At 42.6% G+C, this 25,591-nt stretch overlaps 1 protein-coding gene across 1 annotated transcript in view; it reads right to left on the bottom strand.

The window, feature by feature from the left end:
* The window catches only part of KLF12 (KLF transcription factor 12), a 270,767-nt gene that overhangs the window by 159,637 nt on the left and 85,539 nt on the right, over window positions 1-25,591 (bottom strand). Inside the window, exon 2 of the mRNA XM_084844838.1 lies at window positions 16,766-16,855. Within this exon, the coding sequence (XP_084700964.1) occupies window positions 16,766-16,831 (66 nt within the window). The 5' untranslated portion in view covers window positions 16,832-16,855. The remainder of the gene's footprint in view (window positions 1-16,765; window positions 16,856-25,591) is intronic.

Genomic DNA, 25,591 nt, shown 5'->3' with positions numbered 1-25,591 from the left:
ATGAAAAATACACTGCTACTTAGATCAACATCCTAAGCAAACATATTCATGATTAAATTAAAATTATGGTAATAAGACTAAATTCAAAATCAGTGTTTATGTAGAATAAGCCAACAGGTTTCATATCGGACTTGGGCCAGTCACAGTCTCTCAGACCTACCTGTCAGAGTTGTTGTGTGGATATCCATGTGTGCCAGCATCACATTTATATCTAAAAGAAGGGTAAATTAATGCATAAACTGATCCTACTTTCTGTTGATGAACCAACAGTGTTCTTCTGACAGGCCAGAAGTCTCTGGATGGAGACTGGAATCTAGACAGAAAGCCAGTCCAATGTCATTGTTGGCTGGTGCCCAGCAGACAATCAGGAAGGAAAGTGTAGAGAGGCAGCCTGGTAATTTCTTTCAGCAACAAGTTGCCCAGAGGGAGGCAGTTGAGCAGTGCCATGGGATTGATTTTCCACACTGACTTGAACACATGCCGTTCCATCCTCCAACCAGCACTCCTACTACCACAAGAATAGGGAGTTGGAACCTGACCAGCACAGTCATTGGTTCAAAGCTAGTGATGTCGAGGGGGGCAGGGAGGAGGGGACAACTGAGTTCTAACTTGGCCAGCAGAATATCCCCTGGCCCTGACCCCCACCCCCACTCAAAGGAATAGTAGTATGAAGGAAGATTTTTGAGTTAAATGATTTCAAACTAATTCCAAGTAAATGCCCTATCTAACATCAAAGTTTGCACGGGGCTTTCTGAAAATGAACAAAATGCAGAAGGGAGGAGAAACTGGACAATGCTTTCAAGGCACATGGAACTGGGGAGGGGATATTTCAGATTAATTTAAAGCATCACAATGGGATACTTTGATGTTTGTACTGTTAACTTATGTTATTGTTTGAAATTTGGAAGAAATGCATCATATATGAAAATTAATAAAAAGAGTTCTTTTTATTTAAAAAAAACTGCAAAGGGGCGGGGGTTGGCAATCAAAGTCTTAAAAATAGACCTAGTTCTTAAAAAAGAAAAGAGGTCTACTAACACAGCCACTCCCTAATTTCTTGCTTTTCTCATGTAAAGTGGGCCACTTGCCAGCAGAAGTTATATTGATAAGGAAGGGCTGCGATCTAAGAAGATGTCAACATGAATATTACATTAGTTTGCCCCTCTGAGAATTTCCACAATCTTCAAAGAGTGCTTTGTTGTAATTAAGGCAACTGTGAGAAAGAAGGTCTCCCAAATGAATGCTGCCCCAGTGCATGTCTGACTGAGCAGAGGGCACCTTTTCCCCAAGCTCCATGAGGGAGCAAGCCATGTATTACAATTAAGCTAAATGTCATACTTCACCCCCCCACCCCCACCCCCACAATAAAGGGTTCTGTATTCTGTTTCTTACAGTGCTGCCACTTGATCCTATCTGCAAATATGCTTTGAATATAATACACCTACTTTTATGTTCCGTATACTTTAACAGAAACTGATGACTCAGTGTAGGAGAACAGCTGGCTATATAAGCCATTCATTTTAAGAGAAAAATCAGCACTTTGAAGGTAAGATTTACAGCTATTGTCTTGGATGAGGCAAGTAATATGAGGTCAAGTGAGAAGGTACCTGTTAAGAACCAGCTCAGAGAGCCACCATAAGAGGTAGAGCATAACAACATAGAGGCAGAGTGCACTCCCATGGCAGACAAACATGGAAGAAGCAATGGATAAAATAATGTGCCTTGTTCAAACCAGTAAGGTCAGGCCTGCTGGATCAGGTCAAAGGTCCAATATTCAGTTTCAGACACAGACCAGACAGATGCCTCCAGGCAGCTAACAAGAAGGGCATGAAGGCAACAGCTCTCCCAACGTTGTCCTTAGCATCTGGGATTCTGGGGTAGACTTCCTCTGACTATGGAGATTACATTTATTTAGTTATTCACATGGCTAATAGCCATTGATAGCCTTATCCTGCCTGGCAGCCTCCCGCAGCCTGGGTCCCTCCAGATGTTTCAACATCAGCTCCCACCATGCCTGAGCATTGGCCACGCCAGCTAGGGCAGATAGGAGTAATAAAAACCATCTAGAGCAGGGTGCAGATCCTCAGACCGAGGGGCCAAATCCGGCCCTCTGGGGTTCCCCAGAAGGCCCTACCCCCTTTCCCCCAACCACCGGTCACTTGGTAGTTTCCTGGCTTCTGTGCAGTCTCCCCCCCGCCCCCCAAGTGTTGAAATGCCACTCTGAAGGCTTAGTTCCTGGAAGTAAGGGCTTTAAGCCAAAACATGCTGGCATTTTTTGGCCCCACCCCTTGTGCCTTTTTGGCTCTGCCCCAAGAGCCTCTCCAAAATGGAGTTGGGCCATCAGGCTGCATCCCTGATCTAGCGGAACCCAGATTAAGGAAGGCTGCTCTGTTGGTTAGGTCCGGGTTTAGCCATAGAGCAGACCTGCTGAAATCAATGGGGCTTTAGTTACAATTAACCTAAGTCCCATGGATTTGAATGGGTTCACTCTAGCTATGACTATGTGTCCACTCTAAGTATGACTATGCCTGGGTAGCAAGGTATTAACAATTAAAAAAATTCTTGTAATATATGTTCCTATTAAATTGGATAGTATTTTCATTGTCAGTATGCTGTACAGCAGAGAAGTGCTTGAAGCAGAATGAACTTTTAAAAATTCAAAACAAAAATGAATTGAGCTTCACAGGCGTTTGAACCTGATTTTTCATGACCACAATGATGCTTATTCACTGCAACACACCAACTCTCTAGGTTGGATCCAGACATAGTCATACCTAGAGTTAATCGTAACTAAAGCCCCATTGATTTCAGCAGGTCTAGTCTAAGTCTGGATCCAACCTACAGAGCGGCCTTCCCCAAAGTTCATTCTGCTGCAAGTATTTTTCTGCTATACAGCATCATTACAAGTATGTTTTAATTATTGTTGTTGTTCTTTATTCGGTCCGTTGCTTCCGACTCTTCATGACTTCATGGACCAGCCCACGCCAGAGCCTCCTGTCGGCCGTCGCCACCCCCAGCTCCCCCAAGGTCAAGTCCATCACCTCCAGAATATCATCCATCCATCTTGCCCTTGGTCGGCCCCTCTTCCTTTTGCCTTCCACTTTCCCTAGCATCAGCATCTTCTCCAGGGTATCCTGTCTTCTCATTATGTGGCCAAAGTACTTCAGTTTTGCCTTTAATATCATTCCCTCAAGTGAGCAGTCTGGCTTTATTTCCTGGAGTATGGACTGGTTTGATCTTCTTGCAGTCCAAGGTAGGGATGGCGGAGAATTTCTCCCCGAAACTTTAGGGGGCCAAGTGCCAACGTGTTCGGCCCCCCGAACAAGTTTTGGGGAGAAATTCTCCGCCCCCCCCCCCGGGACAGGACTTACCTTTGCCGAATGTCCCTCCCGGCGGAGGGTCCTGCCGGCGGTTCGGCGGGTGTTCATCTGGGGCGGGAGCGGCAGCCGGTCTTTCGACCGTCACGTCACGTAGCCTATCACAGGTGACTTAAAAAAAAAAAAAGCGCGTACGGATAATGGCGGCCCCCATAGGAAGCAGCCATTCGCGTTCCTTATTTGGTCGCTGTAGTCTACGTAAATCTTTACGTAGACTACAGCGACCAAATAAGGAACGCGAATGGCGGCTCCCTATGGGGGCCGCCATTTGCGTACGCGCTTCTTTTTTTTTAAAAAAAGTCACCCGTGATAGGCTACGTGACGATTAACATAGCCTATCACGGCTGACTTTGCAGATCTAGCCATGATAGGCTACGTTAATCGTCACGTAGCCTATCACGGGGGCGTTTTTTTTAAAAAAAAAAAACTTTTGAGTTCACGGCCGGGCGAGGCGCTTCCTCCCCGGCCTGAATTTCAGCCGGGCGAGGCGGGAAGCCTCCCCCTCCCGGCCTGAACTTCGCGGGGGGAGCAGCGAAGCGCCTCCCCCGCACCACGAAAAGCTTCGAGGACAGGTAAGTGAGTTTCGTCCACCCCTAGTCCAAGGCACTCTCAGAATTTTCCTCCAGCACCACAGTTCAAAAGCATCTATCTTCCTTCGCTCAGCCTTCCTTATGGTTCAGCTCTCGCAGCCATAGGTTACTACGGGGAATACCATTGCTTTAACTATGTGGACCTTTGTTGTCAGTGTGATGTCTCTGCTCTTCACTATTTTATCAAGATTTGTCATTGCTCTCCTCCCAAAAAGTAAATGTCTTCTGATTTCCTGGCTGCAGTCAGCGTCCGCAGTAATCTTTGCGCCTAGAAAGACAAAGTCTGTCACTGCATCCATGTTTTCTCCCTCTATTTGCCAGTTATCAATCAAGCTGGTTGCCATAATCTCGGTTTTTTTGAGGTTTAACTGCAACCCAGCTTTCGCACTTTCTTCTTTTAGCTTCGTCATGAGGTTCCTCAGCTCCTCCTCACTTTCAGCCATCAAAGTGGTATCATCTGCATATCTGAGATTGTTAATGTTTCTTCCAGCGATTTTAACTTCAGCCTTAGCTTCATCAAGCCCAGCACATCGCATGATGTGTTCTGCGTACGGGTTGAATAGGTAGGGTGAGAGTATACAACCCTGCCGTACTCCTTTCCCAATCTTAAACCAGTCTGTTGTTCCATGGTCTGTTCTTACTGTTGCTACTTGGTTGTTATACAGATTCCTCAGGAGGCAGACAAGATGACTTGGTATCCCCATACCACCAAGAAAACTTGCCACAATTTGTGATGATCCACACAACTCTGCTTTTCCAAATATAAAGGGACTTACAAAGTCCAAATACAAAATACACAAAATCTTAAGTCTTTTTTTTAAATCAAAACATATCATAGGACACCCCATGTTTAAAATTATGTGTAGTTTAAAACCAATAGCATTCTAATAAGAGCTGACATGGTGAGAAATTTTTAAAACAACCATAATAACAACACTAATACAACAACTACTACTAATAGGTCTAATTTCTTGTTCTTACATTTTCTGACAGTTCAATAAATAAAATGAACTTCAACATACCAATTACCATTCTGGACAGCTGAAAGGTACAAAGGAAAGTCTAATCTAAAGGAACACAAAAATGTTGGAAAAAGGAAATCAGATTGGGAGACATTCCTATTACAAACTTGGCCAAATAAACTGAAGGGCTGAAAATAGTTCTAATAATTTTTGAATAAGTCACTGCCTTTTAATCAATAAGTCAATTAAATGTAAAGGCTCAAATCCTAACCTTATGTTCCGTTCATAGAAAGAGAGTTGCGTTCACACATCGGGTCATTCTGTGAGCATGAGTCTATTTCCGTTCATGAAAAGTTAGGATCCAAGTCAAATACATTTTCATATTTTCAAACCTCAGTGTGTGTGTCTTGTTGAGATATGGAAGGACGTTTTGAAGTAAAATAAAAATTGAATAGAGGGAAAAAAAATGATGGATGAGACCAAAGATCTATCTAGTCCATAAACAGGGCCCAAAGGCAATGGCTCTTCACCAGCATCTGGATGCAGAGGTATAATTACCTGTGAATATGGATGTGCCATCTAGCTGTTATGTTTAAATTAACAGCTTAAGACAAAAGGTTCCAGTCATCATTAGAAAGACCATCTTTAATATTTTCTTTTGAAAATGTAATTTTAATATTCCCAATTACATTCACACAGCAGAAGCAAAATAGCTCCAAATAATAAACAGGCATGCCCATTTATCTCAGCGTTCCTGCTTAAAATTTGCCAGCACCTATTAATCAGCTAAAGCTCTACAATTCAAACAATTAACCTCTATGTGGCTTATTACCTCAGACAGAGATTCGGGGTGGGGGGGGGGGAGATGTCCAAGGATGCTAAAATGATTAAGGAATATATAACCTGCTGTTTCCTGTAACAATCATTTCTGCCTAAATTCCTGCTCCTGCGGTTGCTTGTTGCAGAGTTTCCTATTTGGAGGAATGACTTTGTTGCCACAGTAACATGTTCCACCCTAAAATTCTATTTTGGTCCTTTCTTTACAGTTTCCAAAGACTGCAGCCATCCGCACATGCCCCACCCCTTCAAACTGCTATCATCCTTTTTTTTATTACTTCACACAGGATTTTAATTAAATTGCATTTGGTTCCCAACCACAGGTGCATATAGGCATCTTGTTCTCCCTTGAAAATGTTCTGCAATGCAGTTTGGATCTTGTTGCAGCTTGCTGAGTGACACAGTGATCTATATCACCAAACAGAATGGTTTATAACAAACTCTTCCCTCCCACCCCTTGTGCTACTGCATGCAGCTACAAGAAGAAGAGAGGACCTGACACAATGTTTTCTTAAACCCTCCTATCTTGTTTAGGGTCATAACTGACCCCCAAAGGCTATTAATTTAGCATCTCCCCCTAACCCGTACCAGTTCATATTCCATTTATTCAATTATAATAAAGGAGTTTGTTGTAAATTGTTATGTGGCATTTTGCCCACCACTAATTAAAAACCGTTTTGAGAGTTTCACTAAAAGAGCATTAGGGAGACTTTGACCTCAATTAAAGTGATTATATCCAGAAGATAGAAAGATTTATTTCTTTATTTCATTTTTATACCACCTGATAGCTGAAACTCTCTAGGCGGTTCGCAACAATTAAAACCATAATTAAAACAGCACAATAAAACATACTATAAAACTTAAAAAAATTAAAAAGACAGTATAAAACCAAAGTATAAAACCCCAGCAGCACTGTAAATATTTAAAAATACAATAACAGACTGAAAAACAACAGAAACTGAAAGACTAAAATGCCTGGGAAAATAAAAAGGGTTTCATCTGGAGCCAAAAAGACCACAATGTAGGTGCTGGACAAGGCTCTCTGGGTAGGTTATTCCACAACCAGGGTGCCACAATGGAAAAGGCCCTCTCTCCTCAGTAGCCACCCACATTACTTCATTTGGTGGTGGCTCCCAGAGAAGGGCCTCTGACGACAATCTTAGGGTTTGGGCAGGTAAATATGGGAGGAGACAATCCTTCAGATAAACGGCTTGGGGCCAGGTTAGGGCTTTGAAAGTTAATACCAGCACGTTGAATTGGGAAGTCTTATGGGAAGATCTCCATAAGAATTAACACAGAGTCGTTACAGGCCCCAGATCCTACAACTGTCTTGTAGCATCCCTGTACTACAAACAATATTCCTTAAAAAAATGCCATATATTTTACATTGAACTGGAGTCATTGTCAAATACATCTCATTTTTAAAATTATGACTTTATTAGGGCCTATTTGAATCTGTTATCAGATAAGGAAAGTGATTTTTAAAAGCGTAGGAGGGTTAAGTGATGCTAAATGTTGCAATTATTAAGCATGCTTGTGTGTGCGATGTCTGTATTTGCAAATTGACTCCAGCCATCTACTGAGATTTCAGAGGATGCAATGCAGATTACATTTTATTGTGAGTTTTTTTAAAAAATCAGTAAAGTAATCTAAAGATTTAAAGCAGAACTTCACTTTGGCATAACACATTTTTAAAACAACTCCATCTGTGACCATACACATTCCCCTTTAGAACTATCAGGCTACAAGAAAAAACTTGCCTCTTTTTCCTTGAGATTTCTATGTTCAATAAAAACATTTGAGGAAAAATACCAATAAATCTTCCTATACCCTTCCTGGTATGCTCTTGCACAGAACTTCTAAGTCAGCACACAAACAGCAGGAGTCCTGTAAAGCTCTATGGAAATCTTGACTAAAAGAAAATTTGAAGTGAAGGTGGGAATTTACCCTCAGGAGAAACATCTGAAGGATTTCAAGCAAAGACAAAATAGATTTGCTCAGATGCACTGTACATCACTGTGAGATAAAGCAGTGGATAAAGCCACTCAATTTTTTTTATAAACAAATAAAAGAATAAGAAAGGCAAGTGCAATTTCGGGAGGAGGACAGTTGCTTCAAACACACCTAGGTTGTCACCGGATTTTGCCCAGAGCAAGATTTGATGCAAATTCAGAGGTTCCTCCTCAGGAGAAATATCTGAGGAATTTCGAAAGCAGTCCCTCAAGTTTTGATAAGACGAGCAACATTTATCTGGGAAGTTTCCCATATGCTTACTTGAAACCAACAATAAAACATAGACAAGCACTTCAAACCGTCCTTAGCAGTAAATAGCCTACGAATTAACACACGAGCATGCTGCAAGAGTCCCTGAGGCTCCCCTGACACTCTTGCATGCTCCTCCTCCTTTGGCCTTGCCACTCTTGCAATTCTCATCGTTTGACCTCTCTTCCTGCTCGGCTTCTCCTGAGGGAACTGGCTCAGCTACTGTGGTCAGCAGGAAGAGGTGTCACAGCCCACTATTTGCCATTGCTGTAGTTGCTCTAATGTCACAGAGGCACTGTGTAGCCTTGGCCTAGAGGCCGAGTCTCCTCTCGGATGAGCAGTGCAGGAGGCTATCCTGTGTACCTTGCTTCTATCAGGGGTACGATGGCTGGAACACAGCTGACAGCCTTTTCTGTGGTTGGTCCAGAGTTTTGGCACTCTCTGCCCTGGGAGGTCTGGCACCTCGTCCCATTTAATGATTCCCCCCCCCCCGCTTAAAAGTCTTATTTCAGCAAAGGTTTTTTAATTGATTTGACTATTGTGTCTGCCACTCAGATTGCTTTTTAACTTGTTGCAATTGTGATTGTTTAAACTAGTCCTATATTATTTTCCTATATTATACTGTTAGCTGCCTTGGGCATCCACAGATGGAAAGGTGGAGTATACATTTACAAAATAAGTTAAACAAAATAAGGGGAAGGGGTATTGGAATACCTTGGAGTTCCAAAGTCCACGAGCAATTTTTGGTTAAATTAACCTACCTACTCATTATGAGGTTTTGACTGATACTCTGTGGACTGCAAACTACGAGTTGGTTTCAGAGTTTTTCAGTGGAACCCTATTGATCCACAGAGAGAAAATACCTGCCCATTATAGTTATGCGATCCTTCCAAGTTTATCTCATTCTTCAAACAAGATTATGTTGTTCCCAAAGTAAATTTCCATGGTTTGTACAGAAGCAACAGAAATATTACACCTCAAGTTTCACTGAAGCAAGTTCTGAATTATTTATTTTAAAGCCTAGAGATTAACATATATCTTGAACGTTCTGTTTTTAGTTTGCAGTTTCACTTGCAAGTAAAACACTCTCTGCAGCAGACTGGTAGGGATAGCAATATTTCCTATTCTCAGTCTCTCTCTCTCATTGTTGCTTCGGGGTGGGGGGGGGGCGGTTTCCCGTCACAAAGACTGGTATTACTTTCAGCAGTGTGTTTATACATGATGTTATTAACTCTCAAACCCCAGACATGCATTATGTGCTTAGTAATAGTGCCATATTAAATCAGACAAGCCCATGTGCAAGGCTGCACAATTTATTTCATTTCAAAGACTTCCTGTGTAATTTTATACTTTGTAATTTTGTAATAGAAACCCCAAAATGACTGTGCATCCAAATAATTGTAGTGCCTTAATTGCCTCAGGCAACACCAGTCCAAGGGTTGTCATCCAGCACTGCAACCCAGAATCATGTTCCCTCTCCTTTCCCTACAGCATGCACTGAAGAAAAAGTGTGACATGATATTATCACATTATGGGTTTCCCCTCCCCTGCTCTACATTATTGCTGTGGTGTAGATGGAAACATTCATGATGCAGTGATGTGCGCCCTCCACTGCAAATTACAAGGAGAGGTAGTGGAATTCATTTTAAGCCTCCCAACGTCATTGACTGGGTTCACAAAACACAGGGTTAAGTATGGGTTGTTGCTGAAACGTGGGTTATCGTATTCTTTGAACCCAGGCCCAATCACAAACAACCCATAGTTCACAACCCAACAGGAAACCATAGGTTCTCTTCATGGATTGTTAACCATGGTTAACAAATCATAGTTTGTTGGTAAGGCTGGGTTCAGACAACACAATAACCCATGTCTCAACAACAACCCACGGTTCAACCCACACTCAACACATATTCAACCCTTGAGTATGGGTTATCATGTTATCTGAACCCAGACATTGTATTGCTGTTTAATATTTTCTGTTTTCATATGGGATTGCTTTCCATATATGCACTGTTCTGAAATCCATTTTTTAATGAAGGTTCTACTTATAAATGCTTCAAATAAATAAATACATAAATCAACTGGCCATGTTGCTGTTGCGGTTTTCAGTTCAAATCTCATGATTACACGAATTACAAGAATTAACTTTTAGAATAGTTCTGTTGGCTTTGTAGATGACACTCATACTCATCTACAAAGCCAACAGAACTATTCTAAAAGTTAATTCTTTAAGAACTGCATCCCATTGGCATGATCAATTCACCTGTTAAATAGCAGTATCAGCATCAAAATGGGCTTTGTATCCCCCAAAAGTGATTATTAGACCCAGAAGGGAAGCTCTCCTTGGTGATTTTCAGCAGGAAAGGAAAAGCTCAATCATTAGGAAAGGAATTGAAAATAAAACTGCCAATATCATATTGCCTTTAGACAAATCTATGGAGTGACCACACTTGGAATACTGTGTACAATTTGGAGCACCACACCTCAAAAAGGAAATTGTAGACCTGGAAAAGGTGCAGAAAGGGGCAATCCAAATGATCAAAGGGCTGGAGCAACTCCCCTATGAGGAAAGGTTGCAATGTTTGCAGCTTTTTAGTTTGGGGGGGGGGGACAAGTAAGGAGGACAAGACATAGTGATGACCAACAAGTTGGATGGCTTTAAAACGGGATTAGACAGATTCATGGAGGATTAGGTGATATATCAACGGCTACTAGTCATGATAGCTATCGATTATCTCCAGTATCAGAGGCAGTATGCCTATGTACAGCAGTTGCTGGGGATCAACAGTGGGCGAGGACTATTGTGCTCATGTCTGACTTGTGGGCGTCCCCTAGGCATCTAGTTGGTGACCGTGGACACAGAATACTGGACTAGATAGGCCTTTGGTCTGATCCAGCATGGCTCTTCCTACCTTCTTGTGTTCTCCCTTCATTCACACTGCGTCCCACTCCTGATGCCTGCCCAGCGTTCCTATTTGCAGGTAAAGAAACAATAATGAACCTTCAAGTAACCCCTTTAGTGTCACGTGTAGACTGGCCCCCAAATGCATTAATTACCTACTTGTGGATTACAAGAGAAAACGTTTGTTTTTACTGCCTTCCAGGTCAGTAAGCACTTGCATTCAACATCAAGGCAATGTAACAAAACCAGATTTGCCTATGTACCAAATTATAAATCTTTCAATGCTGGGTTGAGAGATACTTATATAGCTTTGCAATTTCTCAGCAACTTTAAGTGCTGAGACTTTAGGTATGGTATTGGATTCTCTCCTTACCAGTTTGGATTCCCGAGTTCTGTTCAGGACCGACTGATTTCTGAATTGAACCTGGGAACCATCTATTTCTGGTAGAAACTGTATGTGAGGGAAGGACTAGCACAGGCTGGATACATTCCCAGGTTGCCTTGAAGTGCTTTATAAGGTGCCTGGAGGCTTCTGGTATGGCACAGGGTGGATGAATTACGAACACTGTGTGACATTTGGCAGGCCTGGTGACCTCACACAAGGCTTCATGATGTTTCTCCTATGTGAATAAAAGAGCAGGATACTTGAGATCAAACCAGGAGTGCTGCAGTGGAATCCATGCTCCCCACTAACAAAACAAAAGTCTGCCATTCAGCCACAAATTCCGTATACCTGCAAACTGTTCAGCCCCAAGATAAGTGTGATAATGATGTTCTGCTGTAGTAACAAGGCACACCGTGCCATAGATGGAAATGCAGACATCTCTAAATAATAGCTTAACAACTTCTCCTCCAAGCATGAAATAAAGACGAAAAAATCCAGCAGAAATAGAGAGGTCTGAAAGATAACTGATGTGAGCAATCATCTCCGCAAAGGAGGTAACAAAAGCGCCAATAATGCTTAAAAGGAATATCAGTCTTTCAGTCCTTTCCAGCAGGAATGAGAAAAGCAACATCATTTACAAAAGGTGCCTCAAAAGAAAAACACACACGTAACATTGCTTAAAACACAACAAAGAAGAATCAAAAACTAAAATGGAATGATTTAACGTACAAACAAGATTATTTACCACTTTTCTCTACCACAAGAGGCATATTCTCATTTTACTTGACTGGCATTCCATGGAACACAAAGCAACAATACTCAACTCACAACCATCCAATATGTTTGCTGCAGCGTTTGTGGAATGCTTTACAAGAGGTGCAAAAAAAGGTTACTAGAATTCTACAAAAGGTGATCAAAGATATTAAATGACTGCATTAACTATTTTTATTCATACAAGGCACAGGGAGGAAGCTTGGAAGGAAAGTACATTGCATGTACTCAGAGGCACAGTTACTATATTCTTGACAGCTAATAGAAATAATTTTTGGTTACTCCGCCCAGACATAATTTGTGGATCTCTGAACATCTCATTAGATATCCTGGGCTGGAGATAATGCTCACAATCCAAAGCTGGAGCTGACACTTACAAAAAAACCACCCATGCTACATTTTACTCATCTTTAAGGTGTCACAATACTCGTTGTTGGTTTTGTGTTGGTAGTTTGCTCAGGCTACAGATGTAAGTTCTATTTGATGCACTACAAACAAGCACGGCCAGCCGACAACAAGTGATCGCGCAAGCTTCAGGCAATGCTTTTGCTACATCTGAAGTTGTTACAAATGAAAGTTGAGTGTTTTGATTTATGTCAGCTATGTCCCGCTAGCACCACTGGACCCAGCATTGCCAGGTGGCTGCTGTGGCCAGGAGTGCCTTTGACCAGCTTCAGCTGGTGCGCCAGTTGCACCCCTTCCTAGGGAAGATAGATCTGGCCGTGGTGATGCTTGCTTTAATTACCGCTCATGTAGACTTACAGGGCTGCCCTTGAAAAGTGTTCAGAAACTACAGCTAGTGCAAATGCAGCAGCCAGACTGTTGTCTGGTGTGTGCTTTACAGACCATATATTACTGGTCTTGAACCAACTTCACTGGCTTCCAGTTTGTTTTTGAACCCAACCCAAGATGCTGGCTTTGATCTATAAAGCCCTAACCAGCTTGAGCCATGATATCTGAAGAACAGCCTCCTCTCATATTTAGAGCCTGCCTTTAATCTGAGCTCTTCATCACAGGCCCTGTTGCAAGTCCAACCACGAAGAGAAGTTAGGTTGGTGGGTACATGGAACAGGGCTTTCTCTGTAGCAGCATCTCAGCTATGGAACTCCCTCCTAAGGGGGTGTCACGTTGGCTCCATCCCTACTGACTTTTAGACAGGCAGTAAAAACTATATTGTTTTGTTGGGCTTTTGGCTTTTACAATTGTATTTGGCCTGTTTTTAAAGAATGTTCCATTTTTGTATTTTTGGTTTTTATCTTGGAATTTTATTGGATTTCATTGTACATTGATTTGAGGGCTGTGGTGGGCAGAAAACAATATATAAATACTTTTAATAAATAATACATAAATTCTAAAGATGTTGATCAAGATGTCCATGAGCTTTAATAATGCCCAAGAGTATTCATGTTGATTTAAAAAAAAAAAAAGCTCCCCAAGAATCCTATGTGAGAAGCACAGTGACTGATTTTGGGTTCTTGCACATCCAGAAACATTTCTGGAATAATAAGGTAAAACAGCACACTTTAGATACTACTAACATTTTATCTATTGCATCTCACTAAAATGCTAGATGGGAACAAAGGTCCACCGAAGTCCAGCATTTTTGTAATAGTGGGTCAAAAAGATTCTTCTGAAAAACTTACATGCAAGTAACAATAAAGGCAACACTTGTCCAATTTCGTTTGCTCTGAGCATCTGATACTCAAACGTATATATGTTTTGATAATGGCCAAAGATGTTGACAAGTCCATCCTCGATTACTTTTCCCAACCCACCTAAGCTTTAATCTTGTGGCAGTGAGTTCCACAAATTAATTAGGCATTGTGAGAATGGGAGCAGGAAATACTTGTCCATCCTGAATCTTCTACCAATCATTTTATTTGGATAACTCCCGGTATTACTGAGATTCTCCCACCCCGCTCCATATCTAGTCAACAAGCATTTCCAGCCATTTTAACTGCACTAACGTCTCTCATTTTCTGGTGGACTCATAAACATAACAGGATCTCCCTTCAGCTTCCTCTATTCTATTCTTTAGGTCTGTTGTGTTTACTGGGATAGTCAGTGCTTTTCTTGCTGGCATCAGATTTTGATCTCACCCTTCTCCCTGCCACAAGGGCTTCTGGCCACCTAGCCCTGAACCATCTACTCCAGACGTGCCTCACAAACATAAATGGAACTGCTCTGAAGCAACAGCCCCTTGAGCAGCAGTGTTCTCCACAACCATTTCCTAGAACCTGCCTATGTTGTAATATGATTTTAGTTGTCTAGCTGCCTTCCTCTGGCAGAGAGGCACTCGTATCAAATCTAATCACTGAACTAAGTGACGCTGGCACTGATGAAGAACTTCAAGCCTCCCTTAAGGAGGTTTTGCACTGCCATCATAATCATCATTAGGATCACCATTACTAACTATCTTTCAACTGCACTGATATTCACGGCTTACTTCTCTAACTAAGCATCATTAGAGCTCCCAATCTGACATGGCCTTCCTCAACCTGGTGCCCTCCAGATGTCTTGGACTACAACTCCATCATGCCCAGCCATTGGAAGGTACCAGGTTGGAGAAGGCTGATCTAGGAGTAGTAACTGATTGAATTTCATTACTATAACTACAATTATCGGGCTTAAAGTGTTCCAGGGGAGGGCAGGGGTGGGGGCATGAGGGGAGAGAATCTCACAGAAACACGCAGAGCTACAGGGCCAGTCAGTGATTCAGTCATGCAGCTGAGTAAAGTACCCAATTTGGGGTGCTGTTTTTATTCTGCTATTGTTGTGTTTTTAATTGTACCTTTAAGGTATTTGTTTTATTACTGTTTTAATCGAGTGTTTTATTTATCCAGGATTGTAAGCCGCCTTAAATGCCATTTTTTTGGTAGAAAGGTGGGGTACAAATCAAATCAAAGCAAGCAAGCTACTTAAAGCTGGACCATGAGGGGATGATAGATGAAGGCAGGAATGGGTGTCTGAATGGTGCAACAAGACATTTTGAAGTGTTGGTCCAAGCAGCTGTGAGTGGGGCAGGGGAGGCTGGCTCTGTTTGGGCTCTGCTTCAGGTGGAAAAATGTCTTGGGCTGGAACTTTCCTCTTAGCTTCTCACTGTTTTTCATCCTATCTCTGCACAGGGTTATAGCTACTGAGGTCTGCAGGGTTTGAGACTTCTCAGAGTATATTCTAGACCCTTCTCTGGATTTTCAGCTTTGATTTTTTTAAACTAGTAGGTGCTGAACCTCTTTATTTATAAAGAAACATGCAGCCAGTTTATCTATCACATTTCTATACTGTCCAATAGCCGAAACTCTCTGGGCAGTTCACAAAAATTAAAACAACAAAGTAAAGAATAAAAACAGTATAAAATATAAGACCTTAAAACGACAGTATAAAAATACAACCAGAATAAAAAATAACAGCAATGCAGAGATTTAAAATACAGTAACAGATTTAAAACAGCAAAGTTAAAAGACTATAATGCTAAGATGCTGGGAAAATAAAAAGGTCTTCACCTGATGCCTGAAACAGTACAGAGTAGGCTCCTCGTGGACCTCCCTAGGAAGCTCATATCACAGCAAGGGTGCTACAACAGAAAAGGCCCTCTTCCTTTTGCTCACTAAGATGTTGACCTACTCTCACTCTCCTGTTTTCTGGTCAATGAGGGCTGAGAAGACTCTGGAATGATTGGGCCTCACCATTCTCCTCATGAACTGCGAGGACACTCTAGAGCAGGGGTGGGCAAAAAGCAGATCTCCAGATGTTTTGGACTTCAACTCCCAGAAGCTCCTGCTAGCATGGCCAGGGGTCAAGAATCCAAAATATCTAAAGATCTACTTTCTGCCCTCCCCTGGCCTACAGCATATCCACCACTAACCTCTGGCTGCACATTTTAAGGGAATTTCGTCATGGAATTTTGTCCATGAAGATTCTCCATCTTCTCATTGAGGAACTGCTGGTAGACTTCCAAAGGAACTCTGAGTTCACTTGGAAACCGTTTGAAAACCAAGGTTCTAGAGCATCCTTTTCTGGGCCCTCCAAATGTACTGGACTACAACTCCCATCATCCCCTGCCAGCAGTCAACTGGTGGGCACAGCCAGTATTGGGCAGAGCCAGATCTGATGATGGATGCAGCCAGACTCAAAAGTGGGTGGAGTTTGCATGATTGTATAGCTCTTGCTCTTTCTGCCACCGCATCCCTTATCTACCTCTTGCACACACACACAAAGCAGAAGCGATTCCTAGAGGGATGGCCCCAAGAGCAAGGGATGAGCAGTACTTGCAGCCAAGTGACTTGTCATGGAATTTTGTCCATGAAGTGCCCAGATGATGCTGAGGGTGGCATGAAACTATGTATCCTGTGGGCCACTGGCTCCTCACCCCAGGACTAGAGTTTTTTTTAACATGTGCTGCTGCTGTTGCTTCTGGGTAACAAGCAAGGTCTTCCTGTTCACAGCCAAATGGACTGGAGGAGGTGAGGAACATACTGGGTGGGTCATTTGGAATAGGGCGCTCACAAAAAGTAACCATCAAAGATTGTCACTATCCATTTGCACCTTGCAAAAAAACACCCCTTTGAAAACAGGGAGAGGAGAGAACACGGGGGGAAGGGAAGCCTGTAAAAGGTTTACCAACAACATGATTAGAAGGTTAAATGGGGAAAGCCAAGAAGCTCAACGCTTGCACTTACCCCTTGTTCTGTTTCCAGCAGCTCTGTTTTGACTCTGACTGCAGGCATCCCATCAAGCATTAACATTCTGTTTTCCAATGTGTTAATATCCTTAAAGAGAACAAGAAAAGCAATGGTGAGCTTTGGGAATGGGGGAAACTATGGGATAACAAGAGCTATTAACATTTTGAGTTAATAAATAAATGAAAGCTGGACAATTCATCCACTGATCAAGTTTAAAAAAACTAGAATGTATTGGTGAATTATCAGTATTGTTGCAGTCAAGAACAGGCATAGACTTTCTTAAGAATTCTGTAATAACGGTTGCATGTCATGTTTCCAAATTACAGTGCAGATGTGTTATTGGGTATAGAATTCTGCTTCCTCGACATCTTGGCATTTATTTTTTAAAAAGCAAGTTTCCACCCATCATGATTGCAAAGAAGTGCCTCAGAATGGGTGGCTAATGCCTGCTGAAGTCTGAGAAGCCAGAAAAGTCACTGAAATAGATTTCCAGTGGTTCTGGACAGAGTTTCAATGCCTTGCAGAGCTCCATAAATACAGCTCTGTGGAATAAAATATGCAAATTTGTTTAATTTGCATAATTCGTACAGGGCGCAAAATCCAGCTTTTCTTGGCATCCTATTTGGACTGCCTGGGTGTACAATTTTAGGTTTTTTTAAAAAAAAAACGTACAACACACATAGCCCCAGATATAACCTACTATAATCTAAGAAATAAGAGTGGTGATTAATTGTTAAGAGGCAAAACCACCCTTAAAATAAGGAATAATAAAGAAAGTTAATAGAAAATGTGGGCTTGATTCATTTCCTTTTCTGTATTCAACAAACCCACTTCAGCATTCAGTGTTGGGGCGACACACTAACAAGTGAGTTGGAGTGTTCAACTAAGACACCAAAACATTATGGGGGAAAATGATTCCAGACTTATCCCTCTTCCCAGAAAGAGTGTTTGCTTATCACATCCTAGGGTGTCACCCAGCATCAGTGGTTTGGCTGTCAGCCTAGGGTGGAGCCGAAAACAAGGAGCCAGCTAGGCTCTCATTTCAGCCACACTCCAAGTCTTTCATTCAGCTTAGCAGCACAAAGTCTGTCTTCTTTTGCAAGTTCTAAAAGGCCAAGTCTGACCCTTACAGCAAGGTTGGTCCGACGCTGCCAAAAAGCGCCCCTTGGGCCAGGCCTGCCTAATGTGAGCTGCCGAGCCACAGGCCGCCCGTCAGCCATCCATTACGCTCTGCCAAGTGCTCGCCATCCGCCTCCTCTTTTCCTTTCCAGGCTGGTGGAAAAAACAGGCAGTTGATCCAGCCCCCAGTAGGCTGCCACACATGGCTGATAGGCTGCGTTCAGCTTGGTGGGTCGCCAGCTGTGCAGGCCTGCCTCAGGCTGCTTAGCAGATAAAGAAAGAAGGATGAGCCAACTTTAGATCACATCCCTGAGGAGGTCTTGCCCAACTGGAGAAAGGGGCTGCCTCCCACAGAAAGGAAGGCAGGAAGGAGGGCAGAGAAATGGAAGACAAAGAGCCGTTCTCAAACCGGCAGGTTTAATGAACTGTCGGAATCTGATTAGAGGCTAATGTCCCTTTTAGTGCTTTGCACCAATTTACAGCTGATATACTTTAACCAATTCCCCCCACTGACTGCGGTGAGCTCATTAGTTAAAAAAAGAAAAAGAAGAAGCAAGCTAACCAGAGCCCTTGACATTTTTTTCCAAGTAATAAATCACCATAGCCCAACTAGTTCATGTGCCATTTAACACATTTACATTTCGCTGCTATTTCTGTGGCTTCCTCCCCCATTTTGTTGTCCCAAGGTGTATTTCTTAGAAGAGAGATCCTGCCCTTTTGCTGCAGTACTGAGAAAGGGGAATGTAGTGGAAAGGTCTAGTTTCTACACGATACATCAGGTCTGGACTGAAATTTATCCAAGGCATTCATTTTCTTCACTCTTGGAACCCACTGAGAAAGGCAGGCAACCTGTTATATGCTGAAGGGATGCAACTTGAGTATAATTCATCCGTTTTTTAAAATGACAAAATCAGGTGGGTGTCGTTTCCCATCTCACCCGGAAGAAGGGCTGACACCGGAGGTTACACAACTTGCAACCCACCAAGACAAACATGGGCCCACCAGCCCTGCGTGGAGTTTAGCCACCAGTTGTGCAAGGTTAAAGCTTCATAGGTAAAATACTCCATGGCTTATGCTGAGTTTTTGCTATAATCAGTAACATGGTGGTGTTTTTGAAAATGCATTACCAAATCTGACATACAGTGTCTGCCTTCACAGATCCCTAATGATTTTGCCATTTTAGAAGAGAAACCTGAAGCAGGAAGGAACAGGTGAGTAAATGCAGCTATCTATAATGCTTTGGATACAACTGGAATCAAGTTACTTTTGTTTCTCTGTTCCAAAAAGATTTGAGTGCTTTGCACTTTGAGGGATTTCCTTTGAAGCAGAAAGCTTGGGTAATGCTTCCTGTGATGGCTCCATACTGTGTAGCTACTGAGTCAGGTTGACATTCAGTGTCTTGCAAGTAACTTAAACCTCACCTCTCCTAGAATGTCTGTTGACGTGCTACATTGGTGTTTGAAAAATAAGAGTAGATAGCATTCTGGAATGCAGGTAGCCACAGAATGAGAGCAGGAATAGGATAAAGAGTTTGCAGGGACACTACTGAGCTGGTGATGAGCCAAGGATAGAAGAGTATCTAGAAAGACACATGTATAGTCAGTTTGCATGGGAGAAACCATATATTGCAGTTCTTGAGGTTCTTTTTCTTAGTCATGCTCTTGAGTGAGTAAGAGAGAGAACCAGGAACAGGTGAGATGACGCGTACTGAAGATGCATTTGGACAACTCAATGAACCAATGATCTTTACTATTTTTCTAGCAGGAACCGCTTTGGTTCCAGGCACCACCACAGAGGCCACTTGGGGGCTTTTCCTGTGCCTTGGGGGAGCTCTGCCCCTCCTGTTCCCACTGAATTTCCCCCTTGCCTGTACTTTCCACTGCCTTCCCCAGAAATCCTCATACATGTCGCAATTCATGTGATAAAAACTGAATGGATAGTACTTTAAACACATCAGCAACACATCTGAAAGTCAAAGATGACCTTTCTCACTCACAGTTGATCATTTCCCGTTGTAATCCAAAATTAGTTCTGTAGCATACTATGCTTTTGTCAATCACTGACCCCTAATTGCAGCCCCCTGCATTATATCGCTCATTATTTGAGAGTCCCATGGGGCATCAGGAGTTGCCAAGGGCAGCAACAGGAATGCCCCATTGCACAAGCAAAAGAACCCCACTTGTGTTTCTTTGGATCCAAATGCATAAACATTAATATTGCAAATATATATTAAAATATGGAACTGTTAGATAGCAAAGGTCCTGAAGAGAGAGAAATTGCAGGAAAGCCAAGTAAACCCTTGGCATCAGCTTTCATTGCACAAGATGAAGAGCAACTTGTACCTGAACCATCTGAAGACCTTTGTCAAATGAAGTTGGAAAACATGTTAGAACCAACTGATGAATTAAAAAGTAAGACGTCACCAAGAAAGGCATCCAATAGCCCTTCAAGAACTACTCTGAGAAACTGCTTCCTTTAGAAAACAAAAACAAAAAACGAACAATGCTGATTTTCACTGAAGTCAGAATCCTGTCCAGTAGTTTGGCTGGTAGCCAATTTACCATCATTGTTAAAATAAGCCCAGAGCTAGGGGTTTACAGTTGTGCCCCTGTGACTCCTAAGCAGAGGAGAAAACCAATCAAGAGTTCAGCAATGAAAAAAGGTGAGGTCAACTAGGGCAAGGAGATATGAAAAGTCAGCAACAAGTTGTGATCATAATTGAGTAAGAAAGACATGAAAGAAGAGCATTTGGCTGTACGTTTCTTCATACCGAGAAACCAAAGAGTTTAAGAAGCTGTATTTTTTAAAGAGGCGCTTGACAGAAGCATGTCAAACCACTTAGAAGGAAGAACTCCCCTCCCCTAAAGTGTATAAAGGTGTTTTTGTGCTGAGTGCTTTTGATGAACTCAAGAAGCACCATTAATGAATTATTCCCTGCAGTGTTTGAAAGCCCTTGTTAGTGTATTTGAGGACAGAATACCTGGCCACAGATTTGACAGCATGGAGATATGACAAAGAACTGTGAAGCATCATGTTCTCACAGACATGTATGGCAGCCTTCGCCAACCTGGTGTCAGGTTGTTTTGGACTTCAACTCCCATCAGCCCCAGCCAGCATGGCTAATGGTCAGGAGTGCTGGGAGTTGTATCACTAGTCTATAGTCCCTCTCCATATTTAGTGGCCCAAAATCTCCTTTACTTTTGCCCATCTTTGCCATAATATTTCTAGTTTATCTTTCATATCCATTATGTGAGAGAAGTTTGAGTATATTGACGTGTTATCCCCATGGACTGAAAATACTGGCTGTTGCTTTTCATGTGTAATGACTGGTGATGACCTTCTTGTTAGAAACTTTATTGTGTGGCGAGGGATGCAACCCAAGACTCTTAGACCCTTAAGCTATTTCTCCTGGTTCCCATTACTTTGCTCCAGGTAATCGTGGGTGATGCTAGATTCCCACAAAAGTACAGGAGAGAGACATAGTTCAAATATTGCACGAACACTTCAATAAATCCAGCACCATTCTGAATTATAGCAAAGAACAGCCATTTTACCCACTGTTCCATGACAGGAATAATAAATCACTAGCTATTAAGGAAAGATTGTGCAACTTTGACTTCCATCATTTGTCTTTTCAGTGATTCATTTAAAAAAATGTTGAATAAATTCAAATTCAGTGAGTGGTTACTTATTTCACAGCAACATATGTCTAATTTTAAATACAGCTTAAACACTGGGGGCCAGGCCAGATGTAAGGCTTCTGATCTCCTACAATGGGACCAGGGTCAGGCCCCAGGATTATGTGATCTCTTCCCCCAGCCCTTGCCTTCTCCAGCATAATCCCCTGAGACTGCATCTGCTACCAGCCTTAAACATGGTTAAGGTTTATATTGGTACCATTCTTAACCATGGTTGCTTCACATATGTATACTCATTGAATGGCTACAACATTCTTATGTTTGTTATGGTTACTTCCATATCTTGATAATAATCAAGAGACATAGGTACTCCTGGGAATAATTTCACGTGATCTCAAAACGGGGTGGAGAAGGGAAATACAACAAAATGTTATGGATCCCAAGAGTCCATAAATTGAGTCCATGTGTGCAAGTGCAATATTTCTCATACCAAATATACTAACTTTAATAACTTATGTCATATTACACTATACTTTTGCACTGAGTGGAACATTATATGGATCAGACTAAGGTCCATCTCTCCCAGTACTTTTGTCTACAACAGCATCCAGACAGATGCCTTTGGGTACTCACAACTAAGGCACAATGGTGATGCTGGTTTGTACCCAGCAGCTGTTCTTCAGCAGCATATTGCCATTTAACAATAATATCTAATAGCTATTGATAGGCCTTCCTTAGCCTTCCCCAACTTGGTGCCCTTCAGATGTGGTGGACTACAACTCCCAGCTTCCCCAGCCATGTTGGCTGAGTGGTGCGAGTTGTATTCCACAACATCTGGACAGCATCTTGTTGTGGAAAGCTGACCTAAGCCCTCTATGAATTTATATAATTGGTTGGTGGGGGGGGGGGTTAAATCATCCAAGGTAGGAGCCATCACTACATGTTGTGTTAATTAATTCCAAAATGTATGCTGCATTTTATGAAGAAGCACCGTATCTCACAGTTTAAGACCTTTGCTGTTTAAGTGATTGTACTGATCTCTAGGCCACTTTTCATCCCTCAGAACGTTTAATATATATTAACAAATTAAACCAAAGTGATGATCTCTTTTACAAAGAGCAGCTCATGACATCTCATGCTCCGATTCCCAAAATTACACGCACATTGCTCTGATATCTTTGCTATTTGTAGCAATCATGTTATTAAAACAACACACTGGTAATACACATTGAACTGGAATAAACTCTTGCTGTTGTACAGGCTGGAACATCTATATCTCATCCATTATGCAAATCTCCAAAGAGCAGCTAAGCAGCAGTGAAATTAATGCCGTCAATAAGATTAGCCACCCATCTAAGTTAATTTTCACTTCAGCAAAATAAAAGCAGTCTTCCTATTTTCTCATTTGAAAGAAATGTTGCTTGTTGCTCCTACTTCGAAGCACTCAGCTAGCTCTAAACTTAATCAGAAAAACTGTTCATACTAAATGAAACCCACCACGATTTGCATTGCATTGCACGACAACAAATGGCACCCTAAGCTCAATCATTAGCTTGGACCTAAAGACAAGTTAGCTTAACGAAGTTCACAAAAAAATTTCCTGTTCCCTCCTCCCTGCTGCAGCCACCTGTGTTCCCCCCCAAAAACCCCTCCAGAAGGTCAGGGGGTCCTCCAGAACAATGTGGCGAAGGGGGGGGGAGAAGGAATGGGAAACTGTCCTTCTGTGAACTTCCTTAAATAAACGTACTTTAAGATGCAAATATGATTTTGGGTGATTCCTCCCTCCCTCGGCAACCTCCCAATCCCACATTGTTCAGGAGGGTCTCCTGACTCTCCAAAAAGGCTTTTGGAGCAAGACAATGCGGGATTGGGAAACTCTCTTTCGGTGAACTTCCTTAAGTTATTTTACAATGGACACCAGTGGGTTCACAAGGACTGGTTGACACCTTTCTGACCATTATTTGATGACTGCCAATGCCAAGTGATGACTTGCATGAGTCCTGCTTTCATGGATATGTGTCAGTTTCTCCAGCATGAACACGTGGACAGGATGCTTGGGAGTTTGAGGTTCTCTTGGCCTTTGTGGCTGATTTACAGCTAGAAGGGGACTAACCACAGTGTCCACTAGAGTTGCAACATCTCATATTTTGGATTTGGCTTATGGCACACTCACATTAAAGGTTGACCAACCACCTCCGAGTTAGAAAGGTCACTAATGCCAGATGGTCATTGTAGACCCTTACTATACCACACAGTGGTCTCTGCATTCAGGGTGGAGTGACAAAGAAAGGAGCACTGTGCATTTCATTACTACATCCATTATGAACTTCTTCCCTCTCTCTGTCCTGTTCCTGATTATTTCATCACACTAATGCCCCGCTCTTCCTCCAGAGAGTTCAGCATGAGATACACCCATATGGTTCCTAGGCTGTCTCCGATCTAGACAGTTTGCAAAGCCAAACCTGCTTAGTTTCAACTATGCCATGTCCCTGCAGACCATTTTCTGAGCCAGATGTCCTCTCCTGCCCCAGTGCACCTCTTTGAAACTAAAGGCAGGCAAGATTGATTCTGCCTCTAAGAGACAGACAGACAGACAGACGGACGGACGGACGATGCAAACTGTGTCGATACAAGCTTCTCTCTTTACTATGGGCAGACCTCCTGAAATACAAATCATAAAAATTATGGGCCTAATCTAAATGAGTTGGACTGACGATCTTCAGGCACCTTCCTGGTCTGCAATGCTATTTTAATTAGAAGTCAGCCAGCCTCCCTATTCCTCCCATTTAGAATATCCATCATTTTAATGCCACCATTTCTTATGCTGCTTGTTCCTGGATATCAGTATTCATAACAGATTGTGACACGGCATCCTATGAGTCTCTCTCCCTTTCTCTCTTTTTGCTTCAGCCTGATGTAAACTGGAAAGAATCCGACAAAGAAGGGAGAGCCGACTGATGCTCAACACCTGATCACACTCTTGGGATTCATATACTTTATCCTTTTTATACTTCTGTTCACATTTATACTCTTGCGCAAAGCCGAGGGAGCAGAGTTAAAGTTGATAGAGACTATCCAAGAGCAGTTACTTTCCTCCTAGCAAAGAGAGTGTACAGATGTGACAGCAATCACCCATGGTCCCCCCACAGTTACTGCAGTCTTGGCAGTAGGACATACTATAGATTTAGTATAGACAGTAATGTAGCCTCAGGGCTGCCAAAGCTGCTGCACACAGTTACATTTTACAGAAAGTCGAGGCAAGAAAATGCATTAACCATGTATAAATCTGCAATCTGATTAAACAAACAAAAAGGCAGACGTAATAAAGCCACTGTACACTGGCATTAGTGACAGGAAAGCTTTGTCATGTTGTGTCATCTGCATGTAGCCCCCAAACCATTGTAACATGTGCCTTCGCAGAGATAGTCTAAGATGGCTGAGGCAGAAAATCTAAATGGTGACCACTAAACATGTAATAGTAAAGACAAGAAAGGAAAAACATGTGTTCCAACTATCCCTTTTTATTAAGGGCACAATCCTATGTATGTTTACACAGAAAAAGACTCCTACAACTCCTAGCATTCCCCAGCCAGCCAAGTAGGATTTTTTTTCTGTCTGAATATCCATAGGACTGTGCCCTAAGTCCAGGGATGGACGAAAGTCCCTTACCTTATCCCGCAACTTGCTTCACGGTGGGGGGGAGGCGGTCCGTCCCTCCCCCCGAAATTCTGGGCGGGGTGGGAGGTGCCCCATCCCTCCCCGCCGAAATTCTGGCTGGGGGGGGAGGCGCCCCGTCCCTCCGGCCGCGAATCTCGTCTCCTGCCGGGACGCAAATGGCGGCAGCCGTAGCCGCCGCCGTTTGCATCCCTGCAGTCAGCCGTGATAGCCTACGTAAATCCTTACGTAGCCTATCACGGCTGACTTGGGGGGGGGGGAAGCGCGTACGCAAATGGCGGCGTCCATGGGCGCCGCCATTTGCGTACGCGCTTTTTTTTTTCTTTCCCCAAAGTCAGCCGTGATAGGCTATGTACGGATTTACGTAGCCTATCACGGTGTTTTTTGAAAA

This window comes from Heloderma suspectum, chromosome 3, assembly GCF_057233095.1.
Source record: "Heloderma suspectum isolate Gila_16-S chromosome 3, 16-S_ref, whole genome shotgun sequence".
Lineage (NCBI taxonomy): Eukaryota > Metazoa > Chordata > Lepidosauria > Squamata > Helodermatidae > Heloderma > Heloderma suspectum.
This window is presented reverse-complemented; position numbering and strand designations above follow the sequence as displayed.